This window comes from Saccoglossus kowalevskii, chromosome 7, assembly GCF_978046115.1.
Source record: "Saccoglossus kowalevskii chromosome 7, keSacKowa6.1, whole genome shotgun sequence".
In the NCBI taxonomy this organism is placed as follows: domain Eukaryota; kingdom Metazoa; phylum Hemichordata; class Enteropneusta; family Harrimaniidae; genus Saccoglossus; species Saccoglossus kowalevskii.
This window is the reverse complement of record NC_140647.1, coordinates 24,578,588-24,602,160: the sequence shown is the minus strand read 5'-3', so window position 1 is coordinate 24,602,160 and position 23,573 is coordinate 24,578,588. Positions and strand designations below refer to the sequence as shown.

General features: G+C 35.4%; 1 protein-coding gene across 1 annotated transcript; it reads right to left on the bottom strand.

Moving 5' to 3' along the window:
- Positions 1-1,777: 1,777 nt before the first annotated feature.
- On the bottom strand, positions 1,778-18,086 carry LOC144352417 (MAM and LDL-receptor class A domain-containing protein 1-like). Its single transcript, XM_085501874.1, has 35 exons — positions 17,957-18,086; positions 17,730-17,744; positions 17,409-17,531; positions 16,908-17,057; positions 15,111-15,370; positions 14,791-14,998; positions 14,491-14,547; positions 14,191-14,247; positions 13,991-14,047; positions 13,791-13,847; positions 13,291-13,347; positions 12,601-12,753; positions 12,385-12,479; positions 9,846-9,939; positions 9,575-9,754; positions 9,213-9,383; positions 8,410-8,663; positions 8,030-8,114; positions 7,780-7,902; positions 7,532-7,681; positions 7,311-7,408; positions 7,014-7,193; positions 6,612-6,864; positions 6,383-6,523; positions 5,794-6,147; positions 5,550-5,678; positions 5,056-5,214; positions 4,509-4,660; positions 4,016-4,223; positions 3,261-3,410; positions 3,011-3,052; positions 2,770-2,866; positions 2,588-2,642; positions 2,430-2,477; positions 1,778-1,876 (listed from the first exon to the last, which is right to left on the bottom strand). Exons 1-35 carry the CDS (start codon positions 18,084-18,086, stop codon positions 1,778-1,780), a joined length of 4,641 nt encoding a protein of 1,546 aa, XP_085358000.1.
- Between the last annotated feature and the right edge of the window lie 5,487 nt (positions 18,087-23,573).

Here is a 23,573-nt window from a genome sequence, read left to right as displayed (position 1 = left end):
CACTCACCGGGCCCATCATCGTGGAGAGTCATCATTGCTTTTAATCCAGTTCATTCGTCGCCCTTGAAAGTTAACGAACATAGTCCCGCATTTTTGCGATCACATGGTTGGATGTGTTTACATTTTGAAAAAAAAAAATGGTCGCAAGTTGGCAAAATTTGTTTGAATCACAAAAAAGGCATGCATTTGTAACCCAATATGTACGAACATCACACGAACTTTTATCAAAATCACCCTGGTCATGTCCGAGAAACAGCTGCTGACACGTTTGAGAATCAAAAAAAGCTAATTTTATATCCATAATGGCCACCAGTCGGACATTTTTGTTCCGATCTTCAGATTTAAAAACACACCTGCAAAAAACCATAATGTATTGTTCGTGCGTACACTAGTAGTTTTAACGACGTCGATCAACAACTGTCTGAAATATGACTCTGGGCAAACGGACGGACGTACGGACCCCCAAATTATTAATCCCCGTTTTCGGACGGGGGCTAACAAATACCACCCAGAATGACATAATTCTATAAGACTTTCTTTTCATAAAGAGGGCACAAATCCAGCCACGTGTTATTTTGCGATCGAAATCGAGGCTAGTGAGTATAGCAACCAGGGCATTCATTCATTGTACTTTTGCCAAGAATTTTTTTCTGATGATGTTATTTTATATTTGACAGAGAGACACACGAGCGTAGTTTACGGTAGCAAAAACACAGTATTGGTTTATTGCAATACGGAGTAAACTGACATAGAGTACTGAGGCAACTGGTAAAACATGAAATGTAACAGAAATCATTAGGTATTTATACCCTTCTATGCGAACGTGAAAGGAAACACATTTAGGCGTAAACTATGTAACTAAGTTTCAAATATAAGCGGCAAAACGAAGCCGAACTGTGATTGGTCAATTAAACACTTATGATAGGCTGCTCACTTCACCGCCAGAATCCGTTTGTCGGTATAAGGGGGGGGGGTGACTGGGGATAATTTATCATGGATTTGACTCCGCTAAATTTATATTATATAACTTTGTACTGATTGATTTGTTGCACACAACTCCGTTTAATATTGTTAAGTGTAATGTTTTAGTCATATGTATAGGAGTATAATGACGTACTTATAACAAACATATACAAACACGCATCATATGAAAGTCGATTTTACGAATACATAGCACAAACCTTAATTTTTCCAACTTATAATAAAAAAAAAACCTGAAAAGGCTACAAAACAATCTGTTGATAGATATAAATTCACAAGTTGTATGCATTAATTATACAGTTCTGGAAATTATAACCCACGTTGCATACACTATGTTACATTTACGTCTGTCTATATAGCAGTTACTTGTCCATGGTTATATTTAGTTTCTTGATTGAAGTAATATTGTATAAACTGCTTAACTACTATATAAAGTTAAGAGTTTTTTTTAATATAACACAACTACTCCAGGGGCGGATACAGGATTTTTTAGGGGGGTCCCAAACTTTAAAATCGCCAGACTAGGATTTTTTTATATTATACAAAAACAAATTGAATACATTTTTCAACGGGGGGTTTGGACCCCAAGAACCCCCTAGATCCGCCACTGTACTCGCTGACAGGATTCCGTTCCTTGGTGTGTACAACTACCTTCGATTGTTTTATTGTAATTCATGGAGATGTTGTAGAGTCCAGCTGATCTTTGATTTGAACGTCGTCGTTATTACATAACGTGGATATAATATCAAGTCCCAATTACACGCATGATTGGATTCTGAATAATGCTTGTCAACCATTACGCAATAGAAGACGATGTTCTATGGACGCATGTCGGGTCGCTAGTATACAAAGAATCTTCATATCCAGGATTATCAAGAGAAAATTCCTTACCACCCTTGAAAAAAAAAAAAACATTTATGCTGTGAACATTTCTATTGTCTTCATGAACCAAGGCAGATTGATACTTTCTGTGATATTTAGAAAGGTAGTATATTCTTACGGTTTATTTTAGCTTAATGATACATATACAATTGAACACAGTTGACTACTTGTTGATTCTATGAGATACAAACATGGTACTATGTCTATAATATCTAGGATACGAGAAAACCCTGCGGAAAGCGTTGTTATAATACACTCCATGAAAATTCAAATTTGCTTTCCATTGGGAGCACCACATTCGACCATATAGCAAAACGTTTTAAATAACACACACTTTACATCCTGACTGAGAATGTACGTACAAGCATATTAGCTCAAATACAAGATGAACGTTTTTGAACGTTATTTTTTGAGTTATTCTATTGCCAAGGTAAGTAAACTGGTCAATGAATTGGCAGAACATCACGGAGTTTTAAACAGCTAGAAAAATGCATACAAATATATAATAAAAGGTTTCATGCTTGCGTTATTAATTATAGTGATATGTGAAATGTTACATTACTTACAGAAATTGGCGATTCGTTATATATATTGTCAATATCACTCATACGGACCTGGATAAAATACAAATGTTACTTTATAAAATTGAATGCATTTCATGAAATGTGACCGATAAGTTTTGTTGATTTGGTGAAATCAGTTTGTTCAAAGATGAGCGTATTACCTTTGGTGTGTTGGCTGAGCTCTGACGAAAGTTAATGTTTAACCTGAAGCTTCCCCTGTTTGAAAAGAAAATTGCAAATGATAACAAACAAGACCGATCTTATATCACGAGAACGGGTTGTCATAGCACAAGCCAAATACCACGAGATCTCGCAGATTACTAAATATAGTCTATTCACTTACTTCTTTCTATAGCATGTGATGCCCACTATAATAAGGACGATTACAAAAACAGCACACACCACAGCACCGACAACGCCACCAGCAATGGCACCAGCATCTAACAAAATAGAAGACCCTTATGTTATATTAAATAGTTATTGTGTAGTTGTGTCGAATAAGTTACTATTTAAACTGGTTGTTAATATGCAAATCACTATTTCCACATGAGATGATGTAAGTCCACAAAGGAGTGTATACTTACTTGATTTGTTCTCTTCAGGGGTTGGTAGTGGAACAGCGGCTTCTAATTTAAAAATAGAAACAACAAGCAAATTATAATTCATTTCAAATTTATTACCAACACAATTGGTCTGAAATAGATGTGCTTCTTTTTGTCGGTGAAATAAATCAACGATCCCATACGTGTTATCATCAAAAGTAGAGAAACGAAAAAAAAATATTCAAATATCTCTGTTCATTAATCATAGATAATCGGTTGTAATGGAACTTACCGCAGTTAAATCTGAACTGTTCTTCATCATAGCAATCAGTTGGGCAATCGATATTCCCATCATTCAACCAAGTCTCATCGATACATATCTTATCTCCGGGACAAAATATTTGTTTACGTGTACACAATCCTGCTGGAACTGAGCTGTCACCTAATGGTAAATGTGTTTTCATATAAGCATAACATTTCTTGATATGACATTCGTTCATTAGTCAAAGGAAGCTAGTCTGCGACATCACAATATTCAACTGTACTATGACAGTGGCATGCTCGATCAAAACATTGTAGATGTACGACTATGAAGTTTGTGTAATTCCAATGAAACGTTCCTTTTCCGGAACAAGAATTTGATATATACTAATATAATACAAATAATTGTATTTGTCACTGGTAATTGAGTAACATCTAACCCCTCTCGAGTTTTCTCTTCAGTCACTATTGCAGTCAACTATACAGCACCTTACCATAGTATTTTGTATTCACGGCGGTGCAGAATAGTAGAGACGCAAACGTCTACACGAATAGCCTAACGCAAGTGTGGTTCAGGAATCATTTATTTTAATTTCAATAAAACCATTAAAGAATCATTGTGAAAGTGATAAATTCTAGACTTTTGTTTTCCTTAAACTATTCTTTGCCAATGGGTCCCCCACTTCCTACTCGAGAGGGCGCCATTCCTTGCGTTTCATACACTAGTATAATTACATTAACGTTGCCTGTGTGAATGTTAGTGTGACGCAAATATGTAAGGCTTACCTGGAGTGCGGCATAATTGAGTAAATGTAATATCATCGATTGCAATATCTGACAGTCCCTTTCCGCCTGTGATTGCTTCAAATACAACACGGAAGCTATGTGGATTTCCCAGGACTACTTTTGCATAATTCCAATGTTTTCCCATATTCTGCCAGTTTTCCCACATAAGTAGTACCTGATCGTTTGTTAAGTTGGATTCGGTGTAAACCTAAAATATTAAATGTTTTGTTTTTATGATAAATGATACCTTTCGTATACACTACGCGGTAGTGTACTGCAGATAGTGATTTTGCATGCACTGGAGCAAGTATAAGCCAATTTGGTTATACTACATTCTCAGAAACAATGCATTGTTGTTGAACCAAACATTAAATGTACCCCCTGGTAGTTAAAAATAACTAAATTAATAATTTCAAGGTATCAAGTTACATATATATATATATATATATATATATATATATATATATATGTGTGTGTGTGTGTGTCAACTCACCCGTAGATGTCCCATGGTATTTGGTACATCAGTGTACATGTGAAACCAGAATCTAATCGTACATACGTCTTTACTGGCTGGAAAGAATGGAGTGGCTATTCGGGCCGCTGAACCTTCAACTTTATCTGAACTATCAACATAGAGAAAATAACCTACGAAAAAAAAAACATCGTTTATTTAATTGTTATTTGAAATAATGATAATATTCAGATTTCAACAATTCGTTAAATGATCTTTATTTAAATATTGACATATGTGAAATATTTATCATCAACGTAAAACATTTATAAAAGAAATTGTGTATATACCCAATGCCGACCATGATATACAGTGATTGATTCGTATTCAATATTTAATTTATGAAGAACTTACCTCTGTGAAAAGTATAATATTGAAATTAACAGTCAAGAGAGAAAAATATAACAAATATGTCTGACTATGTATTCAGAGTTGACTTTGTGTACTATTCTGAGAGTTAGTCACGCCCTTGCAGATTATGCCGCATTTAAATATGACAGTAAAATATAGCGTATCTTTGTTAACTTACTATTTCCGGTATGGTTCATCACGGTATGGTCAAAATCAGGACCACTTAACTCGCTAGGTGTATGGATACCAGACGTCCAATCAAAGTCGTCATCTTTCATCTGAATATAGTCACAATATGGATTGTCGGTATCAAAAAGACAATCTCCAGTATTCACAACTGCAAGTAAATTAACATACACTCGTAAGATTGTTAAATTGTTGAAGTCATTCGGATAAATATGTCTAATGTTTGGTCAATGACGACAAAATATGTCTGTGAACAATCAGACCCAACGAGTCCTGCGTATGTCCTTGTAATTGATTTTGTTTTCATTTATACGGGAACATTGATTTAGAATATCTGTTAAATTTCAACGTAGAATTACCAGAAACTTGGGGGGTATGATGCAATGAATAACTTTACTGAATGAAAAAGAGTCAAGGAAATTGCCATCATGGGGGTGCGAAACATATTTTATATAAAGATATATAGTAATGGTTATGTATACGTACGGCAATCGTTTTCGTCTGATCCATCTAGACAATCTGGTCTGTGGTCACAGTATCTATCTCTTAATAGACAACGCTGTTCGCCTTTGCATTCATACTCTGTAACTTCATCACATGGTCGAACGTAGTCTTCTGTAAAACGCAATATTATTCAGCATTATTCAGGTTTTTGAATTATATACGCTAAATTCAAGTTCTGAATGAGACAGCTCTTTTTGCTATCTTAAGCTGAGTTAACGAAACTTACCATCTGCGCAGTTTTCAAACACGAGATCGTCTATAGCAATATCGCTGTAAAAGTTCGTGCCGCGCTCTGCAATAATTGTAACTGAAAACTCCTCATATCGGCCAATCAGAGCTGTCCCTTTCTTCCAGGAATCTCCTTGGTTACCGGAAATACGCCATATTTCTTTAGACTGATGATTTCCATACTTAACCGAAATTGACAATGTTCCCATATAATTGTACATATCATAATAATTATACATATGATACCAAAATGTCAGCTGACAATTTTCATGACTATTTTGGTAAGGCAGAGTTTGCAGATACGCTTTATACCCAGTATATCCACCATCAGCTTCGTAATACATGTAATGACCTGGATATATTAAACAGAAACATCATGAAATAGTAAATTTTCGTTTATTTGTGTTGAAGCCTTGTCATATGAGTCAAAGTTGTGGTACAGGCACACAGCAGAAGAGGAGTGAGTTGGATTTTGTGAAAGATGAAAAGCCACACGCCATTTCACTTGGATAATTTTATCCTGGTGAATATGTTACACTTAGGCTGTGTTCCGCTATTGAAGAAAGTACAACATTATATAGACCTACCTAGAGAAGTCCCAAGGGTGTGGTCACTGGTTGGTCCAGTATTAGGTGTAGGAGTTGGTCCTTGTGCAATTTTCCAATCAGCCTGGTCTATTTTAGAATTCTGCCAGCCACACGTACCCGATTCAAAATTACAATCGTTTCCTAGTAAAAATAAGAAAAAAATAAAACAACAATCGCAATTATATTTCACAATTATAAGTGGCATACGAGATTCAAAAGTTACACTCACCGCAATTAAATTCATCTGAATTGTCTGTACAGTCTGTAGTAATAAAATTGCATCTTTGCCAACTATGATAACATCCAGAACCATCATGACACGATAAAAGTGTAGTATCAGCACTGCATTTGGGAGGTGGCGGTGCTGTTGTGGATGTTTCACCGGGGACGTTGCCCCCACCAAGGCACTCTGCGCTAAAACTGACATCATCGATAGCTATGTCACCATGGTAAGTATTTCCAACCATACCCTCTAAGACAATCTGCAACACACCACAGACTTTTTTAAAATATTAAATAAACTAACCCACGAATCCCGTAGCGACAACATCAAGCTCAGTTTGTAGGTCAGCGTGGGATTGAATGACGCAGTTATATATTCAATGGATGAGAACCACGAACGTGAACTGACCTTGAAATCAGCTCCGCTACTTATAGTTTCATCAAGTGCCAACCAGATGTTTCCCTGTTCGCCTGTGATATTGACATTATTTAAAAGTTGTAGTCCACTGTCTTCATTTAAATAAGAAGTTCTCAACATAACAGAGAGAGAACCTATTGTCGAGCCATACATATGATACCATAACATAAACTGTAACGAAATAACTATGCGAATTATGATAATGTGATATTATTACTCTGTTTATGTAAATGTCATTGGTAATTCAATTTAATTCAATATTTTGTAAGGACGACTGGCTCAACTCACCCTGCAGCCAATACTTGATCCTTTTATAGAAGGACTCGCTAATCGTGCTCTGTACAAAGCTTGTTGTGGGTAGGTGGTCTCGATATATGCGTATTGTCCTGAGAACGGCAAAATATATTAGACTTGTACACAATTAGTTATGCACGACCTAGATGATATATGATTACAAGACTGAATATTACACGTAATTTCTAAAAAAATACAGCATATTGCTAACATACCGGTATGACTCCGGTGTGTATGGTCAATATTCGGTCCAGTGTCATAATTATGCTGTGTTCCTTGGAATAACGACCAGTCAAATTCATCACCACTTTCCTGTTGCCAGCCGCAAAAGTCTAATTCAAAATCGCACCGTCCAATTAAATTATCTGTTTATAAAATGATGCAAATGACAGTCATGTCAGACATATCACATGTTTGTTGAAAACAAATGACCACACGATGATAATAAGAAAACTGTGATTACCACAATGATCTTCATCAGAATTATCCATACAATCATCAACAAAATTACACACTTTCTTCTTATCAATACAGAAACCGTTGGTACAGCGGAATTCATCGTTCCTGCAGTCATTACCAGTTATAACTGAAACAAACATATCGAGAAAAAAAAACACGTTTAATCCAGGTATTTATCCCATCTAAACTCTTCAGCAAAGTGAGCTGACTTATTACGAATCAATATCATCCGTTATAGACAAACTAATTAGTACCTGGAGGTGCACAATCTTCAAATTTGATATCGTCGATACAAGTATCACCCGAATAACTGCGGCCCCTGCTGGCTTGTATAATCAGCTGTAAACGGAATGAATACATTCATTTGCATAATAACACCCCAGCGACAAAGTATATTCGTTTAATGTGCTACAATATTAATAAACAAACATATTTTCGAGTATTTTTGCAACAGGAAACAGCTATGATATGAACACTCATAATGAACACCACCACGATTTGTGTGCCATAGTACAAAGTGTATGATTGGTAGATTTGATTATCCAATCAATGAATCTGTGTTTACGATGTGGCGTAAACAAAGCATATTTATAACAATGTGAAAACGATTTAGCACAGACAATTACGAGTTTACCTTGAAATTTTGTTCGTATCCAAGATAAATCACTGCACGTTTCCATTCTGTACCTGATGCACCGCTTTGCACATACCTCACGTGCGTTGAATTTTGAAATTGTATTAATAACTGTAATGTTCCAAGATTTCTACCTCCCATATGGTACCAGAATTCAAAACGACAATTTGGACTAGTCTGTCCAATCCAAGGCGTTGATATTTGAGTTATCGATTGATGGGACCCAGGGGAGTTATCAGCAAACAAGTACCAACCTTAAAATTAAAACAAATATGAAGTATTATGTTTTTTCATAATACAGTTTTGCTGAGGCATCAATGTAATCACATACACCTGTGACTTTGTTAAATAGTTTTAGGGCAACGTATGAAAACAAACAGCGCCCACATACTGACATCACAAAGAATTGAACTCGATACCACATGAACGCTTGGAGTAAGTGTGTAATAGGCCGGGTTCACCTTACACAGCGTGTCCCAAATCTGAGGTACTATCTGACTCGACACAACTAAATACCCTGGTGGGAGGAGGAGGAGGAGTATAAAAGTTGAATACATTAGGCATGCTTTAAGAGTTGTTAGTTGAAGTACATAATCATAATATTTAGTTGAGCTTAAAATGTATCGTTTGAAAAGAAAACAACAACAACAACAACGACAACAACAACAACAAAGCCAAATTGCGCATATACTAACAGCTCAAAACAGCTATTAGATTTATAATACCCGGTAAAAGAATATTGATATATCCATCCTTATAACTTTATATAACGTATTACGTGGTGATCGGGGCGTATAACATACCATAGCCCGTTTGTATCGTGTGATCAGTAGATGGTCTGGTATCGCCTTTGATTGTTGTTCTCCCTTGTTGTCTATCCCATACAAACTGTGGTCTCGTACTACGTTGTTGTGTGTCAACATATACACCATGCCAACCACATGTGCCATTCTCAAAATCACATACAGTATCAACTGTGAAAGAAAGAAGTTTAACATTTGAAACCTACATGTATAAGAACATTTATTAGTAAGTATTTATTACCTTTATTGATTTTCTTAAAACTGTCTATAGCACACACGTTTTTCAAATAGCTCACATGGTGGCGTAACACACAAAAGTACTATAACTGAATTTTGACGTATTGACTTATATAAATACATACCACACATCTTTGTTTCATCTTCTCCATCAGAGCAATCGTTGCGGAAATTACAAACACGTTGTGATGGAAGACATTTACTATCTGCCGTACAGTAGAAATCACCAGCTTCGCATGCTGGATGGGGAGTTGCCGATGGTGGTGATGGTGGAGGTGTTGTGATGGGAGCATTTGGTAGATTACCTGGCAAGGAATGAAAGAAGAGGATAAACTTGGTAACTGAATCGAAGGGATATAACGATATTTGTGTCAGGCACGCCAATAAATCACTTACTACTCGTACTGGCTAAACAGTCCGGGGAGAAAGTTATGTCATCCACTGCAATAACACCATAAGAACTGTCTCCAGCAACTGCTTCAAGAACGACCTGTTAACGAAACGTAAACTGATTGTTCAATCTAAATGTCTCATTAATAAACACATTTTATTGATTAATGTTTATGATGTCTGTAACATTACCTGGAAATCAGTGCTAATATTGAAAGTAAGCGAAAGTCTATTCCATAATGGCCCCCTTTCACCTATTTGTTGCCACACACGAGTTTGTCCTTGATTTGTTCTGTCATATATACGTGTGTAAATATTGAATCTTCCCATATACATGCCATACATGTTGTAGAACATACGCATCTGCAAGACACATATATTACATTTTAAAGCAAACATATACATCGCTATTGTGTTAATATACATTGCTGTTAAAACACTTGTCAACCATCAGAACAGATGCTTACATTTCTTTGACCTTTACCATATTGTTTTGTATTTAGGGTTTCGAGCCCAGATGGGGGGAAACCCTATTGTAATTGCTATGTTTATTATTATTTTTCCTTCGTTTTTTTTTTAAGCGCTGTAACTTGAAAAAAATGCTGTGATTGATTTGGCATTTTGCATGCTAATAAAGGGCCATAAGTTGTGGTGCATACCCCAAAACCAGCTATGTAGGTCACACGACCTGGCCGCCATCTTAGGTAGAACACAAACAGAAAGTGCTCAATTGCACCACTTTCTGAGGATCTAAAAACTTCCGATTTTTTTCTGTGGCATCAATGGATCATGTCTAGCAAATATCATCAATAAAATCTTTAGCGGTCATGTGACTTTGGCCGCCATATTGGATTTACTAAAAATGAAAAAATAAATAAAAATCTTCTTCCTAAAAATGGCTCATTCATGTGATTAGAAATTGCTTTACAGCACTTATGGCCATAGCTCTAAAAAATACTGAAGCAGATTTTTGAAAAATGGCTTCCTTTGGCAGCTATCTTGGATTTAGTAAAAAGTGAAATTACACTATAACTCATGAAGAATTTGCTAGATTGAAACCAAAGTTGGCATACAACATCCCTTCAATGAGATAATTATGTGTTCATAAAAACATTTTCCATGATTCAAGTGGTTTTGGCGGCCATCTTGAATTTATCACAAAAATGCAAAAAACCTCAAAAAATTATCTTCTTAAAAAATGCTTGCTTGTTTGACAATCAATTTAGCATATAGTTTCTCTGTGGATAGCTCTACAAAGTTACTGAAGCATATTTTTGAAAAATGGCTTCCTCTGGCAGCCATATTGGATTTAGTAAAAAGTAAAAATACGCTATAACTCATGAACAATTTGCCAAATTGAAACCAAACCTAAGTTGCCGCTGATATATTCATTCAAGTTAGTAGTTTCTTTGTTCCATCGAACATTAGCATAGCAAGTTTATTTTGGGGTTTTCATATATACAAAATTTAGTTTCAGTTTATCATTTTTTATACACATGCCAATATCATCTGATCATTTATTTGTCTTAAGGATTTAAAGTTTATTGATAATAAATATAGGCTGTTATCTGTAATCATATGTGCTCGGAATTTTTGAATTAGTTATTAGCAACATATATTGGATTCAGAACACTGTACAAGTTACCTCTCCCTCTCACAATGGTGCACTTTTCCAGTGCAATTCACATGTGCACACATCAACTTGCCCTGACATCAATAGCCAATGCACCAACTGACTGAACAAAGCAGATGAATTATTAATACAGTTATTGCTCTATTGCCTTAACGTACGTATAAGCTATCACAAAACTTTCCCATCTTGATTTGTTTCAGGAGCACATATATGCTATAACTGGAATTGATATTTCAGTCATTGAGTAACTATGCACTAGGATCATTATTTGCAGCATTTCCAATTCTAACAGTTTTTCACATAATTTGGCAACAAAATGCGAAAATGCAACAGGCTGATTTAGAACTGAAAAGTTTCACTAAAACAAAAGTTCAATAATACAATAATCATGATTAATAACATCAAACAACTCCTTAATTATGAATGACATTGGACAGATGACTATAAATGGTTATGTCTGCTGATTCCAGTGTGGTTCATAATAGCAAAATACGAGAGGACTTGTTAAGAACATTGCATTCTAGACATGAAACGTTCGTCCAATAATCACATCAAGCAAGTGCAATTTGCCATGAGCCACACAGGCTTGAAACCCGTCATCGCTGCTATGCAGCTATATTTATATTGTTTATAGTAACTAAATCACTTTTTGCACAAAATACGAATCAATGAAAACGATAATTTTTCAGGCATTTATCATTTATGGTAAAAAGGGTTTCCTAACAATTTTGTTAGGCAGCCTGTAGTGAACATATGGTTATAATTACATAATTCTGATTGATACCAATTGTCTACTTTTTTGTAAAAGCTTTAACGTGTGTTCCTTTTGAAGTGGCCATTTTGCACTTTTACAGGCAGTTCTGTATAGTTGTCTGAACCCCTCGAACGAACTTATTAGCTTGCAATACTTACCGTGCAGGTATTTGATGAACGTTGGAATATTGGACTTAAAAGTTGGCTTGTATAACCATATTCATTGTAGGAAGGTTGAAAGCAGATGTAGTATCCTGGTCAAACAAATCAGAGTTGGAAATGCTGAATAGATGATGTGTTTTGTCGTGTCAGAATTTTGTAGTTCATCAATTATGAAATAAGCAATAATTTTTCAGGGATTTACTTAGCACCTACCTGTGTCATCGGCGTATGTATGGTCAGCAAGTGGACCTGTGTATGTAAAATATCGCGTCTGTCCTGCCTGCCGGGTCCAACTACTGTCGTCGGTTTCGGAAGCCTGAGTCCAATCACAGTAACCAGTCTGAAAGTCGCATTGTTTATAGCTCCCTACAAGAATCAGTATAACTTAAACGTGTGTTTGTTTTAGTTACAATTCTAGTCGTTGTGCTAAAATATACAAACGATTATTCCGATTTTTATATACACCATTTTCACTAGTGAATATAGCTAAGATGAAAATGTCCGCCGAGATGTCGTCGAGGATGAGAGAGCCACGAGATTAGTGTGTTACCCCTGCAAAAAAATGTGCAATTCTCTCCAGTCATCACATCCGCAGTTCCAAATACCTTGGATCAGTGAAATAGTAGACGCAAGGAAGAGAGAGAAATACATTTGAAGGACACAAATAAGTCTCCTGGCTCGCTTTCAACGAGATGTCGACGTCAATTTGTTTATCAACGATCGTGGTGTACTCTTTTAGTTTAAAACATGTTAAAGTCTTCGACATTCTCATCTGATAGGTAATATTCTTTTACAATCAAATGAAAAACTATTAATAAAACAATTAAACTATGCATTAACCATCGTTGTTTTTGTTTCAAATTGAAAAACATGAACGTGAATATCTTTCAATATACTACTTACCACAGTTCATTTCATCTGAGTTATCACCACAATTATCTATAAGATCACAAACTAAATCTATATCAAAACATGACTATTCAACCATTAATATACTACTTACCACAGTTTATTTCATCTGAGTTATCACCACAATTATCTACGAGATCACAAACTAAATCTATATCAAAACATGACTATTCAACCATTAATATACTACTTACCACAGTTCATTTCATCTGAGTTATCACCACAATTATCTACAAGATCACAAACTAAATCTATATCAAAACATGACTATTCAACCATTAATATACTACTTACCACAGTTCATTTCATCCGAGTTATCACCACAATTATCTACAAGATCACAAACTAAATCTATATCAAAACATGACTATTCAACCATTAATATACTACTTACCTCAGTTCATTTCATCTGAGTTATCACCACAATTATCTACAAGATCACAAACTAAATCTATATCAAAACATGACCATTCAACCATTAATATACTACTTACCATAGTTCATTTCATCTGAGTTATCACCACAATTATCTACAAGATCACAAACTAAATCTATATCAAAACATGACCATTCAATCATTAATATACTACTTACCACAGTTTATTTCATCTGAGTTATCACCACAATTATCTACAAGATCACAAACTAAATCTATATCAAAACATGACCATTCAACCATTAATATACTACTTACCACAGTTTATTTCATCTGAGTTATCACCACAATTATCTACAAGATCACAAACTAAATCTATATCAAAACATGACTATTCAACCATTAATATACTACTTACCACAGTTTATTTCATCTGAGTTATCACCACAATTATCTACAAGATCACAAACTAAATCTATATCAAAACATGACTATTCAACCATTAATATACTACTTACCACAGTTTATTTCATCTGAGTTATCACCACAATTATCTACAAGATCACAAACTAAATCTATATCAAAACATGACTATTCAACCATTAATATACTACTTACCTCAGTTCATTTCATCCGAGTTATCACCACAATTATCTACAAGATCACAAACTAAATCTATATCAAAACATGACTATTCAACCATTAATATACTACTTACCACAGTTTATCTCATCTGAGTTATCACTACAATTATCTACAAGATCACTAACTAAATCTATATCAAAACATGACTATTCAACCATTAATATACTACTTACCACAGTTCATTTCATCCGAGTTATCACCACAATTATCTACAAGATCACAAACTAAATCTATATCAAAACATGACTATTCAATCATTAATATACTACTTACCACAGTTCATTTCATCTGAGTTATCACCACAATTATCTACAAGATCACAAACTAAATCTATATCAAAACATGACTATTCAACCATTAATATACTACTTACCACAGTTCATTTCATCCGAGTTATCACCACAATTATCTACAAGATCACAAACTAAATCTATATCAAAACATGACTATTCAACCATTAATATACTACTTACCACAGTTCATTTCATCCGAGTTATCACCACAATTATCTACAAGATCACAGACTAAGTCTTTGTCGATGCATGCACGTGTAGTTGTACACCAGAAATTGTTGGAGTCGCAGGACTGGGCTGGACTCGGCCATGCACACTCCTTAAAGCTAGCGTCGTCAATTGCAGTCGCAGCTAAATAGGAACTGTATCGGTAATTTGATATCTTTATCTGCAAGATGTATAATATGAGTAACATAAAATGAAATATACAAATTACCCTACAGTGTGGTTAATTTCGTAGCCAGTCTATTTAACGCCTTAAGGCTTGTCTGAACGCTTACCTTCCATGGTTCAGTCTGCTTTCCAACACCTATACCCAAATTGTTCCATCGGTCTCCCAAGCTGTTAACTGTTCGGAAGACTTTGGTTTCCGTTTCATTTTGTATTAAATATATTTCTAGGTAATAAGGTCGTATCCCATTTATATATAGCCATAGATCTAAATAACACCCAGGAGCAGCAGATGAAAATGTAGGACTCATATACTCAGCTATCTGGCTGGAAGCATATGCACCGATAGGCATCATGAATGCAAAGTAATCTAGAAAACAAAGTTATGAATTTGTGATAGTGGTGATCGATTAACTGAAGACAGAAATCGATATTCATTTTTATCAGTATATTAGGGGGTTTACCATCTTGATTCTCCAGCGAAGGATTATGGGTAAAGTATGAAATCATATCATCTGTTTTGAAACATTGATTCTATCTATAATTAATGAAGCCATAGTATCCTTTGACGAGAACGATAATTTACAATTTTCTAATGAAATAACTTAATTTTATTTGTTAATGTTGTCTCTCTATTCTTGGTTTTCGTTCGTTTGTTTCCGTCTACTTGGCTATCACTGTCCACGTATAATTGTTGTACATAAACCTGTTACGTAACCGTCTATGTGTCTATCGTTTACCTGTTTTTTTGGTTGCTATACTTGTTTCGCTACTTGGTTGTTACTGTCCACTTATAATGTCTTAATTGTTGTATATAAATATGTTACTTAACCGTGTTTTTGTTTATCTGTTTACTTGTTTTTTTGGTTACTATATTTTTTATTAAAACCTTGAAATGTGTACACAAACGGATGACTGTTATCCCGATGTCACAGGGCAGGGGGGTTCGCTTCCCCCATTGTCCGTGCCATAATGTATTGGCCTACCCGTGGGGTTTCGTAGTTTTTACTTCTACTGTCCAGTCGTTATCGATTTTTTTTATATACCCGCTATTCAAAAAGGATCTATAACTTCTAAAGTAAGACTTCAAACTGGTTAAAATTAGCATACTAGTTCCAAGCATACGTATACAATGGTTGTTATGACAACATCGTTTATGTATTTTATATAATTTATCAAGTAGAATAGCTTATACAGCTTATATATAACCTATTGACTGCAAAAAAGAGACAAAAATGTGTCATTCTATTTTCATCGGCCAAAATAATAATTTTTATTTATTTTAATTTTTACCAATATCTTTAATTTTTGTGTGTTCATTGTTTGCCTGCAACATTCTAATTTTAACGAATACGCGTTAGTTTGAATATAGACTGGCAAAGTCGGGACTTCTTTTTTGTTTTACAATTAATTATATATCTTTATTGTAAAGCAAAAAAGAAGTCCCGACTTTGCCAGTCTAATTTGAATAGTATATCAGATGTCGTGATGTAATATTTACCCATAATCCCTTAATGGAAAATAAAAATGGTAGACAATTAAACTAATTAAAAAGTGGAATATTAAACTGTGAACTGTAACTGTAAACTGCTCTCCCTAAATTTGTGTAGCTCTTTCATCTGAGAGCATCATGTACTATTATCCTCAAGTCTCTATTTAATACACACAGAATCACCTTGGATTAGAGCAGTGACTAAGTCACTAAAACAAATAACAAAGTAAAATTAACAAAACAAAAAAGTGCGCTCCGAAAAAAAAAAATTTGATAAGATTATAAATGTAGAAAGATGTAATGAAATAAAATATATTTTTAATTTCATCTTTATATTTGTATGCCATAAATGAAAAATTGAAACTCAATGCAAATATACTGTCGCATGTTTAATGGGAAGATTTGCATTACTTACCATATATGCTATTGCTAGTGTGATCATATTTCGGTGCCAAATCTGGGTACTGTTGGGTGTCGTACGCACGTGATCTGTACCAGTCGAAGCCATCACTTGGCGAGTCTTCATACCACCCGCATGTATCATATTGAAAAGTACACGTCGTAGCTAAACATAATACATAAAGCCACGTGTCATTACAAAATGTTTGGTTGTTTCAGTATAGTACGAACGGCATTCAGCCCTATACGCCGATTGACCAAGCGAATATTTATTCATTAGAAGCATAGACCTTGATAAAGGATACCATTAAGGTTTATATATATTATTAGAAGGCGGTCTTCATTTTGCCAGTGTCTGTTTCACACAAAATGTTAACTGAATGCAATTTCACATTCGTTTACATTTTATACACACAAAAAAAACAACAGCAAAACAAAACAGTTTTTAAATGACTTTGCAGTTGAGTGGTACGTTGACAATCATATGATAGGTCAGTTAGTTTACACGTGGACTTACGGCACGTGGTTTCATCCGATGCATCCGGACATTGCGTTATAAAATCACAGTATTGTGTACCATGGATACATGTACCGTCAGTACAGGCGAATTGTTCAACGCCACATGGAGATGTCGTCGACACTGAAAACATAAAATTACAGAATCGTGATTTGGACGCGTAAAAACTATTAAGATATCAAAATACACCAATTCATTTGATTCCTGATACTACTACAAACGGGTTCATTTTGTAAATACTAATAATGTGAATACAGATACAGAGTATATTTAATCAGCCACTATCTCACGATATACTTGTTCTAATTGAATTCCTCTCACCTCCAGTAGATATCCCTGTAAAATATAAAGAACCTTAATATAGCAAATTTATTACCAGTTAATATTAGTTTAGAGATCAACGCTCGAATTCCAGGAGACATTACGATCACGCTACAAAGTAAGTAGTATTATATATGCACACAGACCGGATTGATATCTTCAAGTTCGTACGTGTTAAAGATCCCATATATCCATATACCAATATCTGGGCTGAATTGACTACCTACATTCACTGTACAATGTAGCCAAATCACTCCAAACGCTTAGCAAACACAAATCAACCCAGCTATCGAACCCTGTATTCCTGTCGACATACGTGTACTTAGTGTGATAAGCACTGTCGACAACGCCCACCATAATCCGAATACCTTCGTATAACAATATATTGATGTGGAGGCAAGATTTTTGTGATTTCATTGCATTATTTATAGATGACACTTATTTCAGTTTTCTAACATTTCCCCCTGAATACATAAAGAAACATTCGCAATATTGCTACCGAAGACACAACATAATTAGATTGTTTGGAAAGCCGCATTTATTTTACAACATTTTAACGACAATGCATAAAACAAAAGTTTCTATATGTTTCGATGGAAATACTCACCAACCATGCAAACAAACAAACTCGACAGCAGAGCCAAGTCCATGTTTTTAGAAAGACGCGATGCACAATATCTATATGTAATTGGGAAATGCTGAAATGGACCAACTTCTGCACTCAAACCGAACTGTCGTGATCAAAGTAGAATCGCAGAATGGTGATTGAGTGTACTACTCGAAAGTCACATGCATTGGGGGCGTTACAAAACAAACAAAAGTTATTTTTTATTTGTTTTTAAGTTTGATGTGTGAATGGTGGATTGAAACAGCTACAACTGTTGGCGGTAACATAATTGTTTTTAATTAAATGTATGAATATGTAAATCCAGATATAATGAAATTTATTAGTTCATGGTCGGAATACTGCTATTGTTGAGGTCCAGAAGGTAAAATACCACTTTGCACGAAATATCAGGGGTGAATTCTTCGGCCTCGGGGTTCTCCACACTTGTCAGGGGGGAAATCTCGTCTCGTCTCTCTATCGCGTCCCCTTGAGGTACGGGACCGGGGAAGTCACTTAAGCTTTACAGTCAAATAAGACACACACAGCGAAATACGTTTCAACTTTCGTCTTAGTCGATCAGTCGAGTACTCTATAAGACACAGCGCCCTGGGGAAAAATCCCCAAGACTATCGCAAGGCTGACCCAAGACTCGCCCAAGACTCTCCAGGACTGGACTAGACTGCGTCCATCGTGCTGTACTCGCCAAGACCAACTAAAACTCTCTTTATTCATTTTCAAAACTCTAACCAATTACAAAACAGTATTAAGACTCTAAGGCGTAACCTTCGGTCATAAGCCAATCACACTAAGTACTGAACACGTCATATCTTTTGATTAATCGTTCACTACATTAATAACTACGAATACTAACTGTCAGAAATAGTAGTCCGAATAGCGACGGTTATCTCGTAATTAGTTCCAAATCACTGAGCCAAGTTCCGTTCAGAACCTCAAATGGCCTAAACGGTGCCAGACATAACACAGCCATTCGCTAATAATCAGCTAATTAAGTCGATTAACAGATACGCAAAAACAAATTCATCATAGAAATATGAACAGACAGTAGTGGTTAAGTAATGCTATGCCGTGTCATACTAGGATTTAAAGAATTCTGACATATATTATAAATAGTAGTTAACTACATCCCATTATCCATTCTATGTATTTGAAAGTAATGCTCGGCTAAAGCGCGGTGGTCGTCGCGCAGCGCGTGTTCGAATTTCATGTAAATAAACAATGTATTTACCACGCGTTGTATACGTCGCTATGAGTCCCATATCGAACAGGACGCGGCGCGACGACTGCCGCCCTTTAACAATCTACACCGAACAAATGTTGCCATCCAATTTTGTAATGATCAGTCCATAATGACAGTCAACTCCTACTTTAGTTCACTTTAATTTTGCAAATTAAGTAGAGCAAACGCAAATTAAACAAATTAGTTAAAATATAATTCAAAAACAATTTATTACCACCACACATGTGACAATGAAGAGTTGTTAACAACGCCGTGGAACTTAGGAATAATACATTTAAAACTAAACAGCCGCGGCAACCACCTACCCATGTTGTCGTCTGTCTGCATCATGTAAGTATAGCATTGGCATTTCACTGTGATTTGTCCTCAGCATTAACCACCAGATAGACTGTGATTTTACAGAAAAACATTTTCCTGTTATATATCATTTGTAACCCTGAGCACAGACAACAAGTTCAGCATTTGAGATCAATCAGCCAATTGTTGATATCCATTCACTGTCGCTTTGGTCGCCCTCTATCGACGAGCACGTTAAGTTAATGTGTATCTGAAAAAGATCTCTGGGATCTGGATAGGTGTAGAACAAATTAGGACACGTGTCAATTCAATAGTCTATCCAAATCTCTTCATCTATGTGCGTTATACTCAGTTAGTAGTAAATACGTCTCTACATTAGTTTCCTTGCAATTAGATATGTGCATAATTAGGTCACATGACTCGTCACCCGTGTGCACAGTACCCAGTTAGCAGTAATAAGACGTGTGCATAATTAATTAGATCACGTAACCAGCAAATAATTTATTCAAATCAATGACTCCTAAACATGAAGGGTAGCATCCTTTGTACAACATTTGTTTTTTCAAGACAGAGTAAAAATCCAGACACCATGAAAATAAACTTTAAAATAATATCCTACTAGCAAGTCGAAACGTATCTTGTATGAAGTAACCAAAAATGAATATATAAAAATAAAAATAACGAGTCGAAAAAAACGCCTACATATATCGGTATCACCCTTAATGTCGCTTAAGTCAATTCATCGTTAGCATCAACCCTTGAAGATATGTATTTGATTTGTACATTATTATTTAAATGTGAAGAACATATCAACCGATATTTAATTTAAAACGTGCCATCGTACACGCTCATTCAGTCACGTACATACCAGCAACTAACCACTTACACATTAATAAAAATAGAGGTAGGCAGAATCGCAGAGTTGTGATTGAGTATACTACTCGAAAGTCACATGCATTGGGGGCGTTACAAAACAAACAAAAGTTAAGTTTTATTTGTTTTTAAGTTTAATGTGGGAATGTTGAATTGAAACAGCTACTTTTACTGGTCATATCTCAAAGAAACGATAGAACGTTCGAGAAAAGTTCGTTGACGCCCGTTTTTGTCCTTGGCTGTAGTTTGAACGAAGGGGAAGGAATACAAGAACGCATTGTCAAATAATTGTGTTTGATAATGTATCTTGATATTGCCTTAGGATTTAGTGCAATAATATATAATTCAAACTGTTGGCGGTAACATAATTGTTTTTAATTACATGTATGAATATGTAAATCCAGGTATAATGAAATTTATTATTTCATGGTCGGAATACTGCTATTGATGGTAATGAATTATGAACGAAAAATACCACTTTCCACGAAATATGAAAAGGCAGGAGTGGTTAAGTATAACTAATGCATGCCATGCTAGCATTTAAATAATTCTGACATATATTATAAATGGCAGTTAACTACATCCCATTATCCATTCTATGTATTTGAAAGTAAAGCTCGGTTAAAGCGCGGTGGTCGTCGCGCAGCGCGTGTTCGAATTTCATGTAAATAAACAATTTATTTACCACGCGTTGTATACGTCGCTATGAGTCCCATATCGAACAGGACGTGGCGCGACCACTGCCACCCTTTAACAATCTACAATTGGGGGCGTTACAAAACAAACACAAGTTATGTTTTATTTGTTTTATTAATTTAAAACGTGCCATCGTACACGCTCATTCAGTCACGTACATACCAGCAACTAACCACTTAGACATTAAAAATAGAGGTAGGTAGGATCGCAGAGTTTGAGAAAAAATCGTTGACGCCCGTTTTTTTCTTTGCCTGTAGTTTGGATGAAGGGTAAGGTATACAAGAACGCATTGTCAAATAATTGTGTTTGATAATGTGTCTTGATAATGCGTTAGGATTTAGTGCAATAATATATAATTCAAACTGTTGATAGATGTGTTTGTATATATGACTTAAGTTGATGGCATATAGAAACGCGCATTTGTAATGTCGATAAATTTAATAAACGCCAGGACTGTGGCCTAAAATCACGCATTCGAACCTTTCAAAGTTCGTTTTCTTTACACATATGACATCTGTAATGACATGGATGGCATTAGCAAGTGACACAATTGCATTTGCACTTGAATATTTGTCAAATTAAAACTCATTGCGATCGAGCGACATGGCAGGAGCACAACCGTAAAGCCGGAAACCGGATGTTGCGATCCTTGACCTCTATCGCAAAGACTCATATATAGTTGTGTCACATGGTCAGAAGTAAACAATTTTCCCATGAATTGTGCTGCTGCTATTTTGATGATTTTCATTACGAAGATCTCGAAGAGCAACGCGAACGACATTTGAAGTAGAAACCATTTTACAGAAGAGTCACTGATTCAGATTATACGCGCCGGATTTAAATTTCGCGCGCAGCATTTCTTGTTTATTAATGCATCTTATGAATAAATTAAATGCCCACCGGCTTTACGGTTGTGCTCATGCCACAGTCCTGGCGCGTTTCAACCCTTGGAATATTTTACTATAATAGGGTGTGTCTACATCGCGCGGTAGTATTTGCATATAACGTTAACGCGTAACAACGTTGTGGTGAAGGAAAGTGGTATAAACAAAGATCAGTGATTACTTGAATTAATTGAAATCGATACCAGGAAGGAGGGTATAAGAGAAGTTATATAACATTTTATTATTTAATAATTTATTAAAATACATCAGTCCCTGTGCTTCTACAAACAATGACAAACTTTCCAACCCAAAAGTAAACATAAATAGTTTCTTCATCAGTATGTAATCTAGATGAACTGAAATTGCAATCTAAATAGCATGTATGCATATTTGTTAATTTACAGTTTACAATTTGGCTAAAAGAAAAAAAAATACTGTTTTGTTATTTTGATAAATCCTTTATCCTGGCAACATTCGACCAGAACTTTTCCCACCAAAATGTAATCATGTAAGTTCAGGTAATGTATTATTTCTCAAAGATGCAAATAATTTTTGTTGCGTTATAATTCAATATTCCAATATAGGTTACAAAGTTGGTGTCAAACTTGATACACACTCAGGCAATAGTTTGAAGCACATATATAGAAGCTGATTCTTTTTTGCATAATTATATTATTGATTTTCCGCAGGTTTTTACAGACATAGTCCATATTTCTTGAGACCACAAAATCCTCAATTAACCCTACCAACACTAACATAGAGTCCACAAACAATACAGTTTGACGTAATATATTATGAGGACGCAACACAACGTATTTTGGTGAGTTGGTAAGTGTACAATGCTTTCTCAACACCATACACATTATCATTGCATCACTTATTTGCCCACCCATGGTATGATATTTTGTACTTTTGTACCTAACAAGCAGGCAATATATTGATGGGTAAAGCACATGCGCATGTCTCATGATGCCTCGCCTCTCCAGCAATGCCGGGACAGGAGTGTTCGACACCGAGAGAGAAGCGGAAAATGTGTGCAATGTGCAGGGACAATTGTTAATACCATTCAAGAACAATAAAAATGTTCAGAAAGACACCGCAAACAATTGCCCTGTTACATCCTCCCAGCCATCCCATTATTTCAAATGTTTGACCCCATAGGCTTGATAAAACACGCCGTACTATGGCGACTTAACAGTTTCACAATTCCTACTTACTAAGTTACTAAT